Source organism: Motacilla alba, chromosome 20 (genome assembly GCF_015832195.1).
Source record: "Motacilla alba alba isolate MOTALB_02 chromosome 20, Motacilla_alba_V1.0_pri, whole genome shotgun sequence".
Classification (NCBI taxonomy): Eukaryota; Metazoa; Chordata; class Aves; order Passeriformes; family Motacillidae; genus Motacilla; species Motacilla alba.
In genome coordinates, this window is record NC_052035.1 from 861739 (window position 1) to 883482 (window position 21744).

Consider the following 21744-nt stretch of genomic DNA (forward strand, 5'->3'; position numbering starts at 1 on the left):
TTTTCCCTACCCTTGACCATGCTCCTTGTCCCTCCCCTGGCCCTGCTGTCTCTACCCTTGCTTGTCCCCTGCCCCAGTGCTGACCCCACCACCTTCCTCAGGACTGCTTGAGTCCAAATTTGGGACTTGCTCCTTCAGGACACCCAGAGAGCGCCAGCGCAGTGGGCTGGGAGCGGGCACAGCCCCAGGAACAAAGGCAGCTGCTGCACAGCACAGGGCACTGCCCACAGCCGGGTCACCTGCCCTAAAGCCGGGCTGTTTCAGCCTGCCCCACAGACCTGTTTCATTTTTTGTCACTTGTTTCCCCCCCACCCCGTTTGCTTTTAGATCCCCTCCCACCTGTGACTCTCAGTGCCTCCACACCGCCCTCACCCTCCAGCCCCCACAGCCAGAGCACACGAGGTGTCCAAAACTCGCACAGTTTATTTCGCTCCTGGCCGTGCCCCTGCCGGCCGGAGGCTCCCGCCGGGCCCGGCTCCACCCCCAAAGCGCTGGCAGAAGTACAGTAAGGCAAAAGTTTGAATTGTCCAGAAAGAAAGATGTCTTTACACACCTGCCTGGGCACATCCATCTATCGGCTGCTCGGTATACCAGGTCTCCATGTCACATTCCCAACCCTGCGGCTGTCCCGTGGGAGCAGCGGTGATGCCGGAGGCGGCTGTCACACTCCGGTCACTGCATCTCAGTGCCATGCACAGCCAGCAGAGCTGGTGGCTTCACCCCGGAGTGTCACATTCAGGGGGCAGCAGCAGCAGCTCCAAGGTGAGCAGGTCTGAGTACAGAGAGGAGTGGGGGGGACCAGGGGAACTGATTGAAGGGAGCCCCTGTGCACAGCCTTGAGCCCAGCACTGACTGGCACAGGGGTGACACAGACAAGTGCAGATCCAGTAGTGATAAGCAGCTGTGGAACAACTCCAACTCCGTAACAGCAGTGGCTGAGACTCCTCCTGGATTTGGTCTGGGGCCTTACAGGGAGATTGTGACACTCCTGGTCCCAGCTGCTGCTCTAAGTGATCACAGCAGCACAGTGTGAGCCCAGCACCGGCCCAGGCTTTGTCACCCAACAGAAACTGGGAGCAGTGGGAGTCCATCTCCTCAGTAGTATTCCCTCTGAGACCTGCAATGCCTCTGTGTAGCTCCTGGCACGGTTGTGTTGCTCCAATGGGATAGAGCAGTTACCTGGTACCCACCTTGCTCCTGATCCCATCTCAGTTCTGGTTCCTACTTGAGTTTGAGTGCTGAGGTTACCAGGTGTGGCAGCTCCAGCTGTTGTCCAAGGTCATCATCCTTGGTCACCCACCCTTTCACAGCACCCACTGTGACCAGGCACATGGGATTCTTCCAGATCCCTCAACAGCAGAACCACCAAGAAATGGAATCTGCAGCCAGGACTGGGGCACCAGGTACCCAGAGACTGCCTCGTGCCAAGCAGGAGCGTTATTGGTCAAAGCAGTAAAGGGGAAGATCCCCAGAGAAGCAAACATCTCCAAGAAGCAATGGTGGAAAACAGTTCATGGTCTGAGCTGCAGCCCTGGGTTTTGCTCAGACGTTCCTGCTCTTGCTGGACTGCCCAGAGGCGACGGCTGAGGTCGAAGTGAAAAGCACAGCTGAGGGGGGAGGCACTGCAGCTCTGACAGTCTGTGCTGAGCCTGCAGCTCAGGGGGTTATTCCCAGAACCTCAGCCCTTTCTTTCAGTAGGTATCATTCCCAAAATCAGACCTCATTCAGGGAACCTTCCCCACCCACCCCATGTACCCCAAGCTTTGCATGTTCCTCGGAGTGGCCCACGTCCCAGGAAATGGTGGTACAGTCCTTATTTCAAAACCAGCATGGCCTCTGTCCCGTCCTGCCTTGTTAGGTGGAGCCCATGAGTGAGGTAGTACTCCCGCCGGAGGAAGGCATAGAAATAATCCGAGATGAGCAGGATCTGTGGAGTGAGATGTTCAGACACATCAGTGGTGCTTCAGTGTTGCCATACATGTAACAGGAATTTTATACTATCATCTCTTTATTACAAAAGTTTCGTACCTTTTTGGTGTTTTCTGGTGAGCAGCTCCTCTGAGCACACCCTTTCTCTCTCACCAGGTAACTGACTGACTGACTCCAGTTCCCTTCCTGCTTCGGGGCATGTTCTCTTAACAAGCCAACCCACTCTTTTATAGCTCCTATTGTTCTTATTAGTTACAGCTGTGGCCTGTTGAAGTTAGGCCTTCTGCTCATTTTTGATAATTGGCCCAGCGGCAACTCCTTAGGGGTAAAATTACTTTCTAGACCATCTCTATTCTATCCTCCCACACTTCAGAGCAAGGAATAAAGAGGGTGACAGACCCTGTCCGGGATTAAGCAGCTCCTGGGCTGTGCAGCACATGCTGCTGGAGGAGTCACTGTGACCTTGGGAACACTCTGTCCACCCCCTTTGCCATGTTAAACCAAGGGAGACTTGCATACAGTAGCTCCATTAACTGGCCAAAATGTATGACAATGGCAGGTCCAGCTGTGCCACAACTGCACAGGCATCTCAGCTGCACCCACAGGACTCCTTCTATCCAAGTGTTGTCCCCGAATCACAGGGTCATTTTAGCTGGAAAGACCTCTGAGATCACCAAGTCCAACCTTTGACTGATCCCCCACCATGTCACCCAGCCCAGAGCACTGAGTGCCACATCCAGGCATTCTCTGGACAGCTCCAGGGGTGGGACTCCACCATCTCCCTGGGTAGCCCCTTCCAATGCCTGACCATATTTTCTGTGAAGAAATTCCTCCTAATGTCCAACCTGAACCTCCCCTGACACAGCTTGAGGCCGTTTCCTCTCATCCTGTCCCTGTTCCCTGGGAGCAGAGTCTGATGTCTGATCCCCCCAGCTGCACCCTCCTGTCAGGGAGTTGCAGAGTGACAAGGTTCCCCCCTGAGCCTCCTTTTCTCCAGCCTGAGCCCACCTCGGCTGCTCCTGGGGCTCAGTTCCCCTCTCTGGACATGTTCCAGCCCTGTAATGTCCTTCCTGAACAGAGATGGCCAGAACTGGACACAACACTTGAGGTGCCTCACCAGTGCCCAGCACAGGTGACAGTCACTGCCCTGGTCCTGCTGCCACCCCATGGCTGGTACAGGCCAGGTGTCATTGGCCTCTTGCCCACCTGGGCACACCAGGCTCTTGTTTAGCTGCTGTTGAGCAGCACCCCCAGGGCCTTTCCAGCCACTGTGCCCCGAGCCAGGACACGTTTGGCAGCAGTGAGACACATGGTGGGACTGTTCCCACACCTGGGGGCCTTGAGATGGCAGGAATAGGTGACAGTGGATTCTCTAAAGCTGCAACCTTGGGAAGCTGCCACTGCTGGGGCAGACTGGGCTGTGGCAGAGACCTGCTGGCTCAGTAGTGCCATTTGTCACTTAGCCTCTTGCAGCATGACCTTCCCACAGGACTGCTGCCTTCCTCCATCTGGAAACAGAAGCATGTAACTAGAGTGGAAAACCTTTTCAGTGCCAGCCCGAGCTGGTAGTTATTGTCCTCCTGTCCTAGTGTGCAGATGCCACTTAAAGCATCCCTTTGGCACTAGGTCACCTGAAGTATGTGGCAGTGCTAAGGGCACAGAGGGAGGAACAGTCAGAGCCTGCCTGGGTTACTGTGCAATACAGCACAGAAAAACACAGCAGCTGCTGCAGAGGCTCAATGGCAGGACAGGAGGGGATGGAGGAGCAGGTGCAGAGCAAGGGAAAGACAAACAGGCCTGCAGACTGCTGAGATCAGGGGAGAAAGTGTGAAGGAGAACAGACCCAAGGAGAGGGTCGGCCCAAACAGCCAGGATCTGCTTGCTTTGCTGCACTGCTGACAGGCTCTGTCAGTGCAGGTGGTTTTACCTCTACCTAAGCTTCTCTGCAAATATCTAAATGGGAAAAGAAAGAGCTGAGGTGGGGATGAGGGCTAGGTCTTTCTCACAAGGAAATCAGACAAGAGACTTGCTGTCTGCATTTACACAGAGCACAAGACCTTGCGGGACCTGCTATGATTTTCTCAGGTAGGAAATAAAACCTCTTAGAAGATCAACACCTGCTATTTCTAGTTAAAGTTTTAGTATTTCTAGATAAAGTTTTAGTATTCCTTTCATTCCATAGCAGGACCTGTAATGAACCACTCCCAGTTTTCTATCAGCCACTCTTAGCAGAATCTCTATTCTCCCTCTCAGCCTGTGTCTCTTTTGGTTTTACCAAGTAAGTGTTTTCCCCATTAATCAAGGGTAAGAGTTGGTGATTTTTTTGCCCCTGGCCAAAGGGGCAAAAGTTCCCCTGGCTTTAGGAGAAGCAGACAAGCATAAATGGCTGAGGCACATTTAAACTAAAGGCAACTTTAACATGAAATGAACGCTCTGCTCACCCACACGTCAAACTGCCCCAGGGCTCAGGTACATGACAAGCAGCACAGAGAAGAGAAAGGACTTACAAAAGGTTGTAGCACCTGTGTACACTGAGTTCCACCCTTCAAGAGTGCTAAGCTCTGCTTTCCCTAAGGCCAGTGGAAGTCATGTACCAGAATGGCTGCAGGAAAGGCAGGGAAGGTAAGTCCTGGCATCACTGGGACCCTGCACGTGCTGCCCATGTCTCAGAAAAACTGGTGCCATGCCCTTGAGCACGGGCAGGTCTCATTTGTCTGTTTTCTGGCCCCACTGCTACTGCCCTGAGGTTTTTCCATTTCCCCTTTTAGCTCTCTTTCTCCATTCACTTGTGCTTGGTCCTGCCATATTGGGATGCTTTTCCTTGGCCATCAGCAACAGAGCACAGAACCTGCAGTCAGCTGGGCTGGATTGTTAAGCCACAGCTCACACCACAAGAACTCTTTCCCATTAGTGTGCCAGGGGTTGAGGTACAGGCATAATCCAGGAGGAGAGCCAGGAAGCTGCTATGCAGGACCACACAGGATGCAGAGAGCTAGCCCCACCCTGCAGGATTCACTGCTGCTGACAGGCCACCCCATCCAGCAGCCTGCCCACAGTGCAGCTTCATTTGCCTCACTCTACTGACCTGCCCTATGTTGAAAGTCAACGTGATGGCATAATAAAAATTGGAGTTGGCACTTCCTGCATAAATCCATAGATGCCACAGAACAGGGAACAGGAAGGAGCAGAAAATGAGTACACATGACAGGATGAAGATGTTCCGGAGGACTGTAAAAGAAAACCAGCTGTTAAAATGATGTATTACTGAGCAGTCATGGTCACACAACCAGCAATGGTATTTGGGGTGTGTGGGGGGGGAGAGGCACTTGCCAAGACATACTTTCCTCCAATAACCTTCCACAGGTTGCTTTAGTAACTTCCTGGATAGTGGTTATAAGAAATCCACTATATTTCCCTTCAAAATAAACACTTCTGTCTTTTTGTGAAATTGTGAAATGATTTGTGAAATCCCCATTTGTAGCTCTTTCCTTCTAGGTCCTGCTTCCAAACACTCTTTCTTGGATGACTTTGGCTTTTTGGTATCTACACTACAGTAACCAGCAGCCTGCAAAGGGGCCTTGCCAGCAGCACCCCAATTTGGAAAGCAGAGCAGTTTAATCCCTTGCCTCATCAAGCTAATGATAAAGGAAAAAATGAATCTGTGGGTTATAGGACAAGATACTTTCTTGGGAGGTGGCAAGGAAATGAAAGCACCATAAAAGGAAGAAACTCATACAGGCCAAATGCACTGACAGACACATGACATGGGGAGGTGCAAGAATCCAGGAGTCTGCCTGAGTATGTGTCAGGTGGACAAAAACCAAACACAACTTTGTCTAAAAGAGCTGGGAACTACCAGGCCAGGAGAGGTTTTGTTTTCTGTGAAGTGCTTATGCCTGTCCTTTGGTAGCAGTGCTGCAATCCATCCTGACACTTGTGCTGCTGTACTTGGCTGCAGCTCAGCCCATGCCCTGCAGCTGAGGGCAGATGATGTTTTGGGAGCATTGTTGCATCCAAACCTCTTCCCACCTATTTTAAATTTCTTGCTCAGTAGGTCTGTTCACACACTGCAAGGAGGGAGCCTGTGACAGATGATTGTCCCTCTCCCTGCATGTTTGGAATGTGGAACTGAACTACGCTGAGCAAGCACTTTCAGAAGTTCATCACCTGCTACAGCTGTGATGTGCTCAGGACCAGCCTGGGGATTCCTGCCCTGTTTGATCACAGCTGCTGTGAGTGAGCTCAGCTCTCCTGACTCTGAAACCCACAGAGCAGATGGGTCTCCAGGTCTGCTGTTTATGTCTCCTACAAGAGGCACGTGAGCTGTCCATGAACACACTTGGCCTGGCTTGGAGAAGGCTGCAGTGAAAGGCCTGGACAAGCTGGCGGGGTTGGTCAAAGCAGTTGGTTTAAGCAAGAAATGTGAAAAAAACACAACACTTCCAAATCTCCCCATGGAAACAGGTTCTATAGACTGAGCCTGAGAATCCACAGGAAGCTCTCTGTGATTTCAGGAGCTAAACAGGGTCTTTTTGAAGCATTTAAGAAAGTCTGGACAACTGCTTGGAGTAACTCAGTTACTTTCACTCTAAGCAAACAAGCAGATACAAAACAAAGCACAACTGCAAGATTCAGCACTTTAAGGCTGGAGGAGTCGCCAAATGCAGGAGCACTGCTCAAATTACACAACCTTAAATGGGAGTGAAGCATCTGGAGGATGCAGGACTACAAAAAGCTCTTATAAAAAAAATAATCTTCAGAACAAGTTGGAGAGAGGGGGAAGATAAGGTACAAGTGAAAATTCCCTCCTTGACCAATTTCAACCCCAGTCCTAAAGACATGTTAGAGACTGAATCACCAGAGGGAAAAAACCTCCAAAATCCAGCCTCATTCTAGACATCCCATGGAGGCCATGAGGGCCTATGAACTTGGGTCTGGTTTGGTTTTGTGGTGACAATTTAATTTAATTATTTGGCAAGCCCTTTTACATTCCAGATAAATAATGATCAAGCACAAAGAACTTACATCTGTAAAGATGGCTCCAGACTGGAAGGAAGGCCATGTACAGTGCAACATCTCCCACGGTGGGATAGGACTTGAAGATAGAAATGATGGCGAGCTGGACAAACAGGAAGAACACAGGGTGCTCCCTGGAAAGGAAAACAAAGGCTAAGAGGATGCAGTAGGGCCTCTGGAAACTGCAAATGAATATCAGCAAGGGCACAGATGTGCAACAGGACAGGCTCAAAGAGGCTCCTGCAGCCCTGTTCTCTCCAGACTAGGCTCCGAATGCTGGGTGGGGTGGATGGAGCTGCCCTGCAGAGCAGCAGGGTCAGGGGAGGCACATCTGCCACAGCCCTCACCCAGCAACCTCAGTGCACATTTACACCTGCAGTGTGCTTTCCAGCTCTGCCTTATTCACCAGAAGCAATTAGCACCTGCCCTCTGATGGTAATCTGGAGAAGCCCACAGTTATCCCTCCGGTACACCTGATCTATCCAGTGCAAGCCAAAGGACAAGTTCACTGAGAATCCAGGTGTGTTAATGGGTGTTTTTATCAGAAAGAAGTCAGTCAAAGTCAGAGAGAAAAGTCCCCAAGTTTCCACATTTTTTCTGACAATGAAGAGCTGGAAGTTCCAGCCAGTTCTTGCTTTCTGACTACAGTGTCTTATGCTGGTACTTGTACAGCCTCCATTTCTGCTGCCTCTGTTGATGCTTGCAACACAGAGTTCCACTGCAGAGCCCAAGTCACTCTATTTAAGAGAAACTGAAACTGAAGAGCTGAAACTATGGGAGATGAGGAGGATAAGACCTGTTAAAAATCTTTTTCAGACTTGTAGGTTAAGACATCCACCTTCAGCCTTAGAGGCATCCCCTGGATAACTTAAGAGTAAAAAAAACTGGTAGAGAAACACATTCATACTTACTTTAACTTTATTGCCAAGGGAATGGTGTAGAAGAACACATTGATTTGAAACACACACACAAAGAAAAGACTGAAGTGTTCAAACATCTCTGCAAAGAAGTACCAGAAAAGGCCAATATTGGGTGTCAGGTCTGGAACAGAAAGGCTGAAATTTGAAAAGAAAGTCGTGGTAAATTTTTGAACGGCTGTTCTTCCCTGTCTTGCTTCCGTTGCATTAATTAATCATTGTGTGCTACTGGATGTAGGTCCTAAATCGTAAATCCATGAAAGAGAAACCAAATGGATGAAAACATGGGAGAGCAGGCTGAAATCCTGCTGAGGAATCTTGAATTCAATCCTGAGTAGGACTGAAACCATTCTCAAGAAGATAGTTCTCCAGAGAGGAATATCTCACAGCCACGGTAGCTCAACAACCAAATCCATTTCCAATCACTCAGTGGAAAACACTCCTATATTTAATTTTTGCTATTATTTATTTAACAAAAGTTGGAGCTGGCTAATGGCTGCTTTCCTCCACATATTCCTTCTTTTATTGCATTGCCAGTAAATCACAGACCACACACTTCCTGGGTCAAGCACACACCTGTGTGTGATGGGCAAGAAACAATCTGTGTGGGCAGGGTGGGGCCAGACAGAACACCGTCAGTAAGAATCCTTATACTTACATAAACCCATAAACAGATGGGATAAAATCCCAGGAGTTGAGCAGGAAGAATGAAAGGCAGATGATCACCACCAGGCTGCACAGGTACAGGGATGCATACTGCATGGTGTAGAGCCAGAAACTTTTGCTTTTCAGTTTGATAGGTATGAACTGGCGCTGAAAGAGAAACAGAAGCACCTCATCAGGGGGAGAGCCACAAAAAAGTGTGAGTGCTCAGAACACCATTTTAAATTGATGAAAGAAAGCATCAAACATTGGCACTATGGCATTTAAAGGAGCAGCTTTCAAGCACAATTTGCTTGTTGTTCTTCACTCTAGCCAATTAAGTTACACACATTGCATGCACTCCCAGAGCTGTGTTTGAAAATACAGTAGCAAAGCTGATAATTTCTGCTTGCAGTGAGTCCCGTGTGTGAGCACACACGCAGGTGTAATATTTACACCCCTCCTCACAGCTGCACTGGTACCTCAGACGTTTGCAATACCGCACTGGTGCCTGTCTTCTCCTGCACAACCCCACTGCAGGGGGTGACCGAAAGCTCTGCTCCAGAACCCCCATCCTGCGGCACCACCACTTGGCCTGGCACTCCTGCTCTGCTGAAATCAGGGCAAGAGGACATCCACCGAGTTCCTAAGCGCAAAGGAGCCCCTCTGAAAGCTGGCTTTCTCAGACAAAGTCCTGCCACTGCCACATGTCCTTGTCACATGACAGGAGTATCTCACTCCATCAAGTCTCCTGACTGCCTGTGTACAGACAACTACACACAGGGGCCAACACCTTTGGGAATCGCTCAGCATTCTGCAGCTCCAGGTCAGCGATGTGGCTTTTCCATTTGGCCCTGGGGTTTGCAGTGACAGGAGATGTGCAGAGAACCTGCCCCGGCTGCTGTGGGCTTTGGGTTTTCTTAGTTGTGGTGGGTTTTATGTCACTTGCTGGGACAATGTAAGCAACATTACCAGAAATTTTGGCAGGACAGGTTGAAAAGAGCAGGAGAAAAATGATTTAATTCTGTACAAAGAAAGCAGGAAAGTTCATTTACAAATTTAGATAAAAGGACACACATTGGCATGACTGCCTTTTACAGTTGCAAATTAGGCAATCACATATCAAAGCATTTATTGTGTTTGTGTTGTATTATTGTTTGTGAATTCAAAGTACAATGCTTGCACTTCACTCACAATTTACTTTGACTAAAGTTAAAAAAGAACAAATGAGGCTAAAATATTAAAGATATAAATTCTCCTAAAATTCATCAAACTGAAAAAGCAACACTGACTCCACAGTTCTTCTCCTGTAAAGACTAATAATAATTAAATTTCTGAAAAAAAGTAAGAGACATTCATGTCAGAGCAAGAAAATTTATTAGAACTGACTCCCATTCTGTCTGCAAGCTCAGAGATTTGAGAACAGGCTAGTTAAGTAAAGATAAGGTATAAGCATCACCATCAGAAGCAACAAAAAAGGACTGGTGAAATGCACAGCAGCATCATTCAGAATCGTAAGAATTTCAAATACTAAACATTATCACAAAGTGATCTGTGAAGTGAACTGAGCCTCTGCTGCCATCACAGCCTCACCTTGTTGCCAAAGCAGGATAAAATTAGCAAGGGCAGCCCTGGTGGGATTCAGGGTCTTGTTAATGGAGAGGGAGAAAGGAAAACCAGCCTCTTTCCAGAACATGCCTTTTGCCATTAAACCCCAAACCAGCATTTTTTAACTTCTCTGGGTCTGAGCCCCTCATTGCTGCTCACACAACACAAAGAACAGCACTTAGTTTAGGCAAGCTAAATACCACCCAGTTCTGCAGACTTCCTGCTCCCTTCTCTCCAAACACAGGCATTCCTATTCAGGGTTCAAACCTGCCACGGCTTGAGAAGAGTCACTTCTTTTGAAACTCTGCACTTGTCTGACTTCCGTCCCCAGGACTGTCCCTGCACAGCTATAAGAAGGCAACAGGTGCCAAGAGTTAGAAATCACCTACCTGTAGAAGGTAAAGCAGTGCTGGAGCAAACAGTGTGAGAGGGTAGAGTGACTGATATGTTGCTAAGGCCAGGAACACAGCACTGAGGAAGGCACTACCTGCAAAGAAAAAAAAGTTTATAAGGAACTTGTAGCATAAACAGCCATACAGACAGGAAGTCTAAATGGGAAGAAACTCATAACCCTCTGCAGGGGATTCACAAGTATCAGGACACCCCCTAAAGGAGTTTTCAGCAGAATGTATCCTGCAGGGTGTCCTCTTGTTAATGACATTTTGAATGGAGAATTACTCATTCCATAAGAACGAACCACTGGCTGATTTATATCTCCTGTCATTCACACACAGAAAGAGATTTACATAATTCAGTCTGTATAAAGTCCATGCTAGCTGCTGTTAATGCATGGGAATGTATTCACTTAAGTCATATCTGTATGTAAGAACTGCCATACTGGGCTTGCTGGATAACCTCATCACCAGAATGCGTTGCAGCCTCAGCAAAGTTGTGTGCAAGACAGCAAGCAAAGTCTGCACTGAAGGAGTGGAGTAGCATTAGCTCTGCTTTACTGATACCAAAACTGAGACACAGAAAAGATTGGCACAACTTTTCCAAGTGATTTTGTAAGTATACATGTCTTTATTGAGGCAGCTTTATTTGAGGTGTCTCAGTGTTGAGCACTCACATTTCTCAATTAATAACAGAAATACAACAGAAATATCAGCCAATAACAAAAATAATGTCCAAAAGATCTCAGGTTAAACAATAAAAAAATGCAAGCACCCAGTGCAGTAGCCTGGCTATAGCTACTGACCCAATGGAAGTCCTCTGCAAAAACAGAGCTCAGACAGCAAGAGCCCTGACCCAGGAAACTGAACCAGCTGTGACTCTGCTGACAGCAAACACTCAGAGAGCTCCTCTCTGCTTCCTCCTTTGAAAGGCAAAATAAAGGGTTACCTGGTGATGAGCCTCTCCTCTCTTCAACTACACTCTCCTGACAGAAACCTCCCTCTCCTGTATTCCATCCAGTGTTCAGTTCTGCACAGATCTAAATAAGTGATTCCCAGAAATCACCGTCATAACCTGATATTTGCTTTGCCCACTGAAACTCCAGAAAGCCACACTCCCAGTCAGGGACAAACCACGAGACAGTTTTATCCATGACCAAAGTTTTGGTCTCAGGGTATCAGCGAACAGTTAAAAATCAGTTTAACTAAACAGACTCCACTTGTTTGCTACTGCAAATGCTTTTAAATTAAAACACCTCCTGACTCAATTAGCCAATAATTATAGGAAAACTTTCTTTAGATAGTTTTATCTATATCAGCTTTTTTTTTTTTCTTTTTTTTTTCAGTGCCTGGGTCTGGGCCCTGCTGGAGACAAAAGATCAGACTGACCTTTCCTCTGATCCAGCAGAGAACTCTTTAAAACTTAGGTGACTATTACAAATCACATAGGCTAAAAGATTTTTGCACTGGGGAATCAAAAGAAACAGAAAGCTGGCATTATGCAGAAAATGAATGAAATAGTGATTCTGACATAATCTACTCCACTGGGCTGTTTTGGGTCTTTGGTTGCTGCTTCTGCTTCCCCAAAGCTTAATTAGTTCATTTCAAACCATGCTTACAACTGCGAGTGAAAGCCAAAAACAATAGCTGCAGGCAAATGCCTGCTTTTGAATAAAAGTTCAAGGAAAAGCTTTGAAAATAAATTGTGTATGACATTTAAGTGCATATTGACATACAAAAGAAGAACAACAGAGCTCTTCTGTTCTGCAACACACAGACGTGTTTCTTCCTGAACAGAAAACTATCCGAAGCCAACCAGGAAAAGGAGTCAGTTTTTAGCGTTTTAAAAGGAGTCAGTTTTTAAACTCTTGGGTACACCGAGGTGAAAGTAAGTCTTCACTTGACTATAAAGTCTTTTGATGTCACAAATTCAGGTAGAACTTTGACCTTGTTTCAGTCCCGTTTGTGCCATGTTTCACTGAGATCTTTTTAGCAATCCTATCTGTGAAATTCCCCCTGGATTCATGTTTTGCTACATTTCTAATCTTTCTAAAACGTCATAAAGAACCCTTTTTTCTTCACTGTGTTACCTTTTATTGTAGCTAAAATGAAGAATGCAATGACAGAGTTGTTGATGGCGCAAGTGGACTTTGCCACACAAGACATCACAGTGTAGGGATTTAACAGGTAGCTGAAAAAGAGCAAAGTTCAGGTTACCTCCAAAGGAGCATCTAATTAAAGAGATGATCAAAGAAAAAAAAAGATGCATTTTGCCTTTTCTTTTTGTTTTTTTACATTTGATGGGATCCTCTCATCAGCAAACTAATTCATCTGAATAGGTTCTTCAACCTGAAGCGAAAACCAGACCTCTGGATTGTAGACTTGGACACAGGGGCCACAAGGAGCCCACTACAGAAATGAGACATTGGGAAGATGTCCAAAATGCAAGTTCTGGCCTAGAAAATGACTACCAAAAATGTTTCTTGCTTTGCAGAAGCATTATACGTTTATTCAGTCAGATCTAGGATTATTTGGTCCAAAGGAAACTTTTTCTGCTACTCACACCTACTACTTCTGAAGAATAAGGAGAAAACATGATGGAAAGAAATCTGAGACATAAGCAGAGTTTCCCGCAACCCAGCCTCCTGCTGTGGCAGAGCAAGCCTTTACCTTCACCGTGGCACTATCTGAGCACAAAACCAGCCAGCTATGCAAGACTGACGTATTTTAACTGGAATTACACAAAAACTGTTAACAACTTTACATTCCAGAATTCAGCCACACTTTAGCTAGCAAGCATGCCAGCTCCTTTTGGAAATAAGAATTACAATAATCTCATTTAAGTAGGTTCAGAGCAAAGAAAAAGGTTTGGAGGACTACCAATACAGTAAGTAAGACAATGTAATGATCAGCCTTGTCAATAACTAAATTACTCATCTGAGACAATAGACGGGGCTGACGATTTCCTAATTCTCTCTTTATATTTTCCTATGTCTCTAAGTCCCAGTCTGTCTTTTTCAGTGTTTCCAGAAGGCAGCCTACAGCAGGACAGGTACAATTTAATGCAAACTTTGCTGTGGCAATGTACAAAACAGTCTGCAATATACCCACTTTACCCTTCTGGCCATGGGGACTGTACCATTTAAAAAGTTCACGTGAAAGTAAGAAAAAATGGCAATTTATCTAATGGAGAACTCTCTCTGATACAGATCAATTTGGATAATTTCTTTGTGTCAAAATATCAATTAAAAAAAATCTGTAACAGTAGGCACCTTGCTTGTATATTAGTTGAAGCCTTCTGAAATAAAAAAGTTTAGTATATAGAAAAACACCGAGACGTGAAATTAATAAAACAACAACATGGAAACATCTTTTAGCCGTTATCCGCAATTTGGGATATTCAAAGTGTGATATTTCGGATATTCAAGTTTTGGTATTCAGCACACATTCAGATGTTTTGTCCAGCTGCTGAAAAATTCTCCTAACTTTTCTGAAAAGACACCATTTGGAAGGCATAGGATCAATTTTGATAACATTATCATAGAGGCAACATAAATGGGAATGTGATCTGTGCTGATTCAACATTCTTGTTACCCAGATAATGACCTTGCTGCTGAGCCCATCTCAAAGGGCCTGAGTGAATTTACTTGTTGGCAACAAGCACATGTAAATGCATCTGACTTTCATGTTCAAACTGAGTATTCAGGGCCAATAGGAAATTCAGAATTTTTGCGGGAAAGAAATCCAACTTTTGACAGTTTTTGAAGGCCCAAATGAGACAAATAAACCCCAAAGAGAGCTGAGGAACCAAAGCAGCCCACTGCAGCCTAAAGGAGCAATACTTACAATAGTGCTACCTTGAGGGGGATGTAGTGCATCTCCATGGGTGTCTGGATGAGTTCAGCCACATCTGGTGCATATTTATCCAGTTCTATTAGGAGCTTCTGCTTTTTGAACTGAACAAGGGAGAATGATCAAAGACTGTCAGAATAGGAAAGCCGTTATTGTGTACTGTTTGCGTAACTCTATTTCATATTACTCAGCCCGTTACCTGGGATTTCTATTACTGTGGAGCACATTCAAGCCCCTGGTGTGAGCTAGAACTTATGTGAGGAGTTGTAGAGAAGAAAAAACTCCTATCTTTCCCCAGATACTTAAAAACTGAAGTGAGAGTCAGGAGGAAGCAGATAATTTCTACTTGTTTAAACCTCCTTAATTACCTGTGTCTATGTCCTTACACAGCTAACAGTGAATTCACCACACTAGAGTCCAATACTCAATCTTCCTAACACCTCTCTCGATCTCTAATGAAAAGCTAACTTTATAAATTCACTGTTCAACAAACAAGCTCCTGAAAACCCAAACCCCATACACATGCACTTTTTGTTGTTTTAAACATGGATACTTCTACGACAAATCTCTCTTCAATCCCTTTTGTTTTAGGAGGCTCTCTATGGACACAAGAGAGAAATTTGAAATATGAACTGACTGACTAGTGTTACGGTGAGACAGAAGGACAGAGATGCTAGCAGTAAATTCTCAACAACCAAAGTAACTCACATTTGGAATTCTTACATGCCTGCAGTCCTATCCTGGGTTATTTCCTTAACCTCAAAGTCAGAGGACAGGAAACAAGCTCATAGCCTGGTGGGAGACCACAGAGATGCTGTAGAAAATTTAGTCCCCTGCTGATATTGATATCTAATCCCCACTCCTCTGGAACTGCAAAGAGCACAGCACTGCTTACAAAAAATATTCTTTGAGAGCTGGGAGGAATCACTCACCTCCAAATACACATCCTTATAATTTGAAGGGAGCGAGCAGTATTTGACATCAGACTTTCACCAGGCTCGCAAGAATGATCTATGTCACCTCAGAACTGCTGGAAGGTTTCATTCCTTCTTTTACACATTTCTAGTCTGTGTATTACCTCATGCTCATGCGCAAAGAAACCCTCTCCAAGACAGAACACTCAGGCTGGAGAAGACTGTACAGTGCTGTGATCACTACTCAGTGTGTAGCTACAGACACTGTAATAGTGCCACAACAGAATTAAAAATGCCTCAGTTGTCTACCACATTCAGTCCTGTTTGTTTACCATTAAAATATGACCAGATTTACTGCAACAAGAACCTGACATCACATCCTCTGGCACATCTTTTCTTTGGCCCAAGATAATTATATCTGCTGGGAGAAAAGGACCAGCAACACTGGGAAGTCAGCTTACCACAACTTTGTTGAAGTCCTGGATTGCCAAGTAAAGGGCAACAGCAGTTAGCACATCAGTTATCTAAAAAAGCAAGGGACAGACTGATTGTAAGCAAAACAAACAAATGGAGAAAAATATAGTGGCCAGCATTTAAAAGGAGCTCTGATCTCACTCAGCCCAGGGGAACAAAACACAAGCTTTAAAAATCTTGGAAGGCTGATTTGTACAGTGCTCTTACACATCACTTCACCTTGAAGACATGAGCTATATAAAAATATTTATATTCACAAAACAAGAGAATGGGAAATTAAGAGGAAAGAAATTGTTCATAGAGAGCAGCTCATGGGAGTAATAGAGAGAATCACTGGTGTAGTGGGAGCACAGCAACACTAGGGCAGTGCCCAACTGGTTGAACCCACCTGGCCACCGGGGTATCATAACAGTGCCTTGAGCTGCCCCAGACTGCCCAGGCAGCAGCACAGGGCACACGGCATTGGCTCTGCCCAAGCCCTGCCTGGCAGGAACCTGGGCACAGAGGCTCCACTGGGTGCTGTGTGCAGCCAGCTACAGCACCTCTGTCCTTCTGAATTGTGCAGAAGAACTCTGAGAACAATTTACATGAGACGTTTGGGGGATGAAGCTTTTGTGCTCCTTGCACGTCTGAGGTTTGGCAGACAGAAACAGCAGCGTAGGCATTAGGCTGGGGAGACACAGTATTTTGTTACCTGGAAGAGATAACGTTTGAAATTTGAAACAAAATGACACCTTCCTATTTCTGAGTGGGGATACTTATCTAAGCAGGAACTCCCAAAAAAGGAAGGAATATGTAAAAGAAGGGGAAAGCCTGAATGTGGGTTTGTGCAGGCAAAGCTGCCTTTCTAATTGACTCAACTCAGCAGGAATTTGAGCTACAGGGAGGCTGAAGGACTGAAAAAAGAAAGTCACACTCAGCATTTCCCTGAATGGGACCTTTCAGGAGAAGCTTTCCATGAGCACTTACCATGAATACCAGTTCAGCATATTCAATTAGGAAGTGAAAGAGATAGATTATCAGCGGGGTCTGAAAGAGCAAAAGGGAAATCCATATCAAATACTGTCCAGATAAAATACTGGTGATTTGATGAGACAAACTACCAGAGTTGAGCAGTTCTACTAGACACTGCCAAAGGTAATTTTCTTTGGTCTGTACTCCAACCCCGGTATTTCAGAGCTAAGTGATTAATCAAAGCACACTTACTGGTCTTTTTCCTTGCAAAGTCCTCAATGCACTTTATAAAAGATACCACCAACTCTGAAAATTGTATTCTACTCCAACTTTTCAATTCTACTACAATAGTGGTAGACTTAAATAGAAAGCATACAAAGAACAGCTTTAGAAAATAATTTTTTAATAGAAAATTTATTTTTCAGGTTGTCTGCAGGTACTTTTGAAAGATTTCCTATATAGCTGGTTCCCCTGCTGTTTAGATGTGTCTTTTATAATGCAAAAAGAAGAAAGCATGTTAAAAACATAAAGCTGTAGGGTTACAATCCTATCATCCTCTTACCTTAAAAGGGAAAAACTCTAGGAGTAAGAGGAAAAGTATTTTTCTGAACTATTCCCATCACACAAAAGCTTAGTCTGGAAGGACTATATTTACATGCTGCAAATTCAGCCTTCACTGTGAGAAAATAAATTTCTTTTTAAAAAGTTTAAAAATAATGTGATGGTGTAAATCAGCATGGGGGAATATTTCACAGTCTGGGAGAAATTCTGTCTAAAGAAATAGAATTTATTGAAAAGAATCCAGTTTCAGAGGAAACCAAGTCCCTGCTCCACCCCAGGCGACACAACGTATGAGTGTACCCTCATGTCAGTAAGGGCATTCAAGGGCACAAGTAGGTGCTTAAGTGCTTTTGTAGGAACAAGGTGTTTTCAAAATGAGGAATAAATAAACTGCATGTTTGTGCTAGTATTAGAATTTCTGCAAATGCAGAGACTTCAGGTGCTGATACCTTGCAAATCCTATCAGACTCACAGTGACACTGTCCCTGCTCCAGCTTGTGCTGACAGGAACAGCTGGATGTGAACAGAGTATTTGACTTATTACAGAGTCCCCCCGTCTCAGAGTTTCTTTATGCACTAACAAATATGACACTGCCTGCCCCTGCACAGGGAATTCACTGGGATTATCTGGATTTCCTCATGCTGGTCACTGTGTAACCACTGCTCAGACAAGTCACACAACTTCAGGTTCTCTGCAGTCTCTGGGACAAAACAGGCCCCCAGCCTTCTCCCTGAGCAGGCCCTGAGCAGCCAAACTAAGACCCCCGCCACTGGAATATCACATTTAAAACCCAGCATGCAAACCAACCAACCTCATGAAAAATAGCTCCAGAGTACGGCGAGACCCCTAAATCCAGCAGAGCTAATCCTTCGACCACTGAAACAGACAAAACACCTGCATTAGAACCCCATAATGTGGGAAGTGAGAGATCCCGTGAGGGTAAAACTGCAGTTTTCAAAATACTGACACTCTAAGAATATCACCCATAGAATGGGTGAAACCATACCTCCCAGAGCCAACAGCCAGCCAGAACAGATTCACCGCAGCTCCGTGCACGTTCCTGCATGGGCACTCATCACCTATTTATTTGTTTCAGCTAAAAATGTTCTAGATTAAATCTTTTGCACTTAAGTCTATATAAATCACATGCATGGTATCTCCTCTTTTTGACTGACCTATTAAGTGGCACATGGCATCTATGCTGGAGAAATACTTAATTCCAAGAGGACAGCCACAACATAATATAGAACTTGAATTGCTTTGCTTCATTAGATGTAGAGAGGCCTCAAACGTCCAAAATCACACGTGAAGAACAGAAATGAACACATATTGTCAGGCAAAGCTAAAAGCTTTATCTCCTGTTGAAACTTCCCAACATTTTATAGCCTTAATTCAGCTCCTTTGTGCTCATGGAGTTACAGCTTGCCCTGCAATACATGTGGGTGCTTTTCCATGGAATCTCCACCCTCCTGAGCACAGAGGTTCCCTGGGACTGAGCAGTATGCAGTGAAAGAAGCTATGGGAAATGGCCCATTTGTTCAGAGCAAACAGGCAGGACACCGCAGGAAAACACAAGAGGTGCTCAGTTCAGTGACACAGAAATGTTTCTGTTAGAAATAGAAATGTATTAGAAATAGATTCTGGCTGCCATCAGCTTCCCGTATGGTGACAGCCCAGACTTTTCAAGATGATCCCACTTTTCCCCTTTACTATCTAGATACCTACCTTGATGCTCTAAGGTGGTATTTAGAAAGATTCAATAGCACAGGAAGCATGAAGTGCTATATACTATGGAGCAGAGGCCTCAGGTCGCCAAATACACTTATACTTTTGACCTTTATTACTTCTGGCCACACTTTTCCCCCCAAAACTGCAAATAACTTTACCTGCATAGTAACTGGATACCAAAGGGACGTCTTCAAAATAAATTAAGGTTCCTAAGGCTCAGATCATACACAGCTGAACATCACTGAAAAGCCTCGATTACCCAGGACCTCACTCAACCTTCAGAAGAGAATTTGAACGGCCGGCAACGTGCGGGGACACCAGCTGCCCAAGGGAAGTGCACTGCGGCCCGTGCAATGGCACTGTCACCGCGCACGGAGCCCGTGCAGGGACAGCGCAGCGGGCCCGGCCGAGGCCGATGGAGCCACGCGCTCTGGGCTGGGCGGGTCGCGCCCGTTTGTGTACACGTGTGACACCACCGGTGACCCGGCCAGCTGTGAAACGCGACGCCTCGGCTCCAACCCCGGCCTCTGCCTCCAGCCGCGCGGCCCTCCCGACCCCCGGAGCCGCCGAGCACCGGCTCCCAGGGGCCCCTCCCGGGCACAGCTGCTCAGGGCCCTTTCGTGCAGCTCTGGTTCGGGCCCGGGCGAGCACGGCCCGGCCCTGCCTGCAGCGCAGCCGGGCGCCCTCACCGCGGGGCCGCTTCTAGCCCGCCGCCCGGCTGGGATCAGCCCCTGCCCGCCCGGCTCGGGGGTCCCGCCGCATTGCCTCCTCCGCGCCGCCCCCGCGAGGCTCGGCCCGGCCAGCAGCGCCCCGGCCCGGGCTCGCCGCGCCTCACCTCGCTTCCAGGCGTTTAGCGGGGACGCCACCTCGACCCGCTCGGCGATGAAGACGGCGAGGCTGGAGCGGTAGAGCGCGGCGCGCACCGTCACGGCCGCCAGCACCACCAGCACCAAGGGGGCCGCCATCCCGGCGCGCGCTCCGCCGCTGCCGCCGGCTATGATTCCCGGGCGGCGCCGGGGAACGCGCCGCCAATGAACGGGCCCGCCCGGGAAGACTACATACCCCAGCAGCCCTCGCGCCGTCACTTCCCGGCAGAACTCGGAACTACGGCGGCGGCAGGGGGGTCAAATTAGCAAGAGCGCGCTTGGAGCGTCCAGGCGGGGGTTCCGCTTCCGTTCCCCGAGCTGTCCCGTTCGGGTCGCCCTTGCCCAGGACGGCCTTAAGGGACAGCCCCTCCTCCGTCGGAGGACAGGGATGGGTCTGTCCTCGAGTGGCATCGCGCTCCCCGCGGGCCGTCCCTCCCGCCTGTGGATCCCAGGTGCCTCTGGATGGGAGCTCTGCCCAGCGGGGGCAAGGCCTTGGCGGGCTGGGCCCAGCTCGGACAAGGAGAGTCGGTGGCTTCTGAGCTGTTTGGAAATCCCCTCAGACAGTTCTTTATTTTTCAGGTATTTCACAGACCCCCGTGGTATCTGCCCGCGTGTTGGCTGTGGCTGTGGTGAGAGTCAGGGCTGTTGTGAGGGCGCTGAGTGCTCGTGGCCATGTTTGGTTTCAGAAGGCTCGTGGCAGACTCAGGTTTTCAGTCTATGTGGTTTCAACAGCTCCAGAGCTTAAGAGTTCTGGGAGACTTTCAATCACCTACTTTCCCAGCATGGGCTTCCCTGCTGTTCTCCAGCAACTGTTCCTCCACCCCCATCCCTGGGTATGTGTGCAGCCCGTTCACACAATCTCACACAAAAATAGCCTTTGCAGCACTTCATCTGAATGAAGGCAAGTGGAAGGAAAACATGATAATCTCCTAAAAATGAGTGACAGTGAAAAACACATTTCACGTGGTATGTGAAGACAGTAATTATTCATGTAATTAAAACTAGGATTTGGTGAGTGTACTGGGGTTGCCATTGAAAAGAGCTGGATAATATCTAAGTCAACGTTTATGTGGATTTATGTAGCCTCTGAGCTGTAGAGTTGCACCCACCTGCAGCAATGGAGAAAGGCTGAATTCTTCTGGGATGTGGTCCCTAAAGACCCAGGTGACCCAACATGTGCTGTCCCCAGGACTGGAGAGACTGGCAGGGTTAGATGGTCAGTCACATAAACTTTCTGGACCATGGCTGCTTGGAACACGAATCCCTTCATGCAACAAAGGCATTTTCAGATGGTCCCTGGACTGTTTCCTGCTGTGCTCACTGCCTCACCGGGGTTCAGCTGCTGCCTTTGTAGGGCTTCTCTCATCCACTGCCACAGGACAACAGATCTGGTCCTGAGGCCATAAGGAGAGCTTCAGTGCTCAGCCTGTTGTGTGGCAGCTCCTCTGCTCTCAGGTTCTCTGGCACAAAAGTGTGGGTTGTGCTGGTAAAACTGCTCTGAGACTGTGGCTCTGGCTGGCCCTGGGATTTGATGGCCCCGGGACTGACTGAGCCTGGCACATCCTCTGGTAAATCAGGGTGAATTCATTCAAGTTAATTTATTTGTGCAAGCACCTATAAATAGGAAGCCAGAAATGCTGATTCTCCTTTGCAGCTGTTCACAACGGTCTCTTTGAGTTTTCTGATCAGAAATGCCCTTTTTTGTGTGCTGGTTCTCTCCAAATGACAGTTCTGATCCAAGTACTTGACAGCCATTGCCTGTGACTGCTGCTTTGCTGAGTGACTGGCACACAGTAATGTTGTTAAAGCTGCACTGCTCCAGGGCGCTGATTTTGCCAGTCTGAGCTGTGCCATGTGCTGCCCAGCAGTGTCTGATGCAGCCCTGGGAAG

General features: G+C 47.0%; 1 protein-coding gene across 2 annotated transcripts; it reads right to left on the reverse strand.

Annotated features, from left to right (window-relative positions):
* Positions 1–599: 599 nt before the first annotated feature.
* On the reverse strand, positions 600–20055 carry PIGU (phosphatidylinositol glycan anchor biosynthesis class U). 2 transcript variants are annotated; one of them, XM_038159126.1, is made up of 12 exons: positions 19824–20054; positions 18072–18136; positions 16714–16773; positions 15732–15794; positions 14351–14460; positions 12595–12695; positions 10502–10599; positions 8521–8675; positions 7857–8000; positions 6955–7079; positions 5015–5157; positions 600–1927 (listed from the first exon to the last, which is right to left on the reverse strand). In XM_038159126.1, the coding sequence occupies exons 1-12, from the start codon at positions 19951–19953 to the stop codon at positions 1814–1816; spliced, it is 1308 nt and encodes a 435-aa protein (XP_038015054.1). In that variant the 5' UTR covers positions 19954–20054; the 3' UTR covers positions 600–1813. The 2 variants fall into 2 exon arrangements, with proteins under 2 accessions (XP_038015054.1, XP_038015056.1); XM_038159128.1 differs by lacking the exon at positions 5015–5157 and having other exon boundaries at positions 19824–20055.
* Between the last annotated feature and the right edge of the window lie 1689 nt (positions 20056–21744).

Coding starts and splice junctions, on each gene's coding strand:
- PIGU (XM_038159126.1), bottom strand. CDS start 19,953: ATGGCGGCCCCCTTGGTGCTGGTGGTGCTGGCGGCCGTGACGGTGCGC. Junction 14,461..15,731: donor AGGACTTCAACAAAGTTGTG/GTAAGCTGACTT, acceptor TCCCTTGTTCAG/TTCAAAAAGCAGAAGCTCCT. Junction 8,676..10,501: donor CACTGCTTTACCTTCTACAG/GTAGGTGATTTC, acceptor TTTCTCTTTCAG/CGCCAGTTCATACCTATCAA.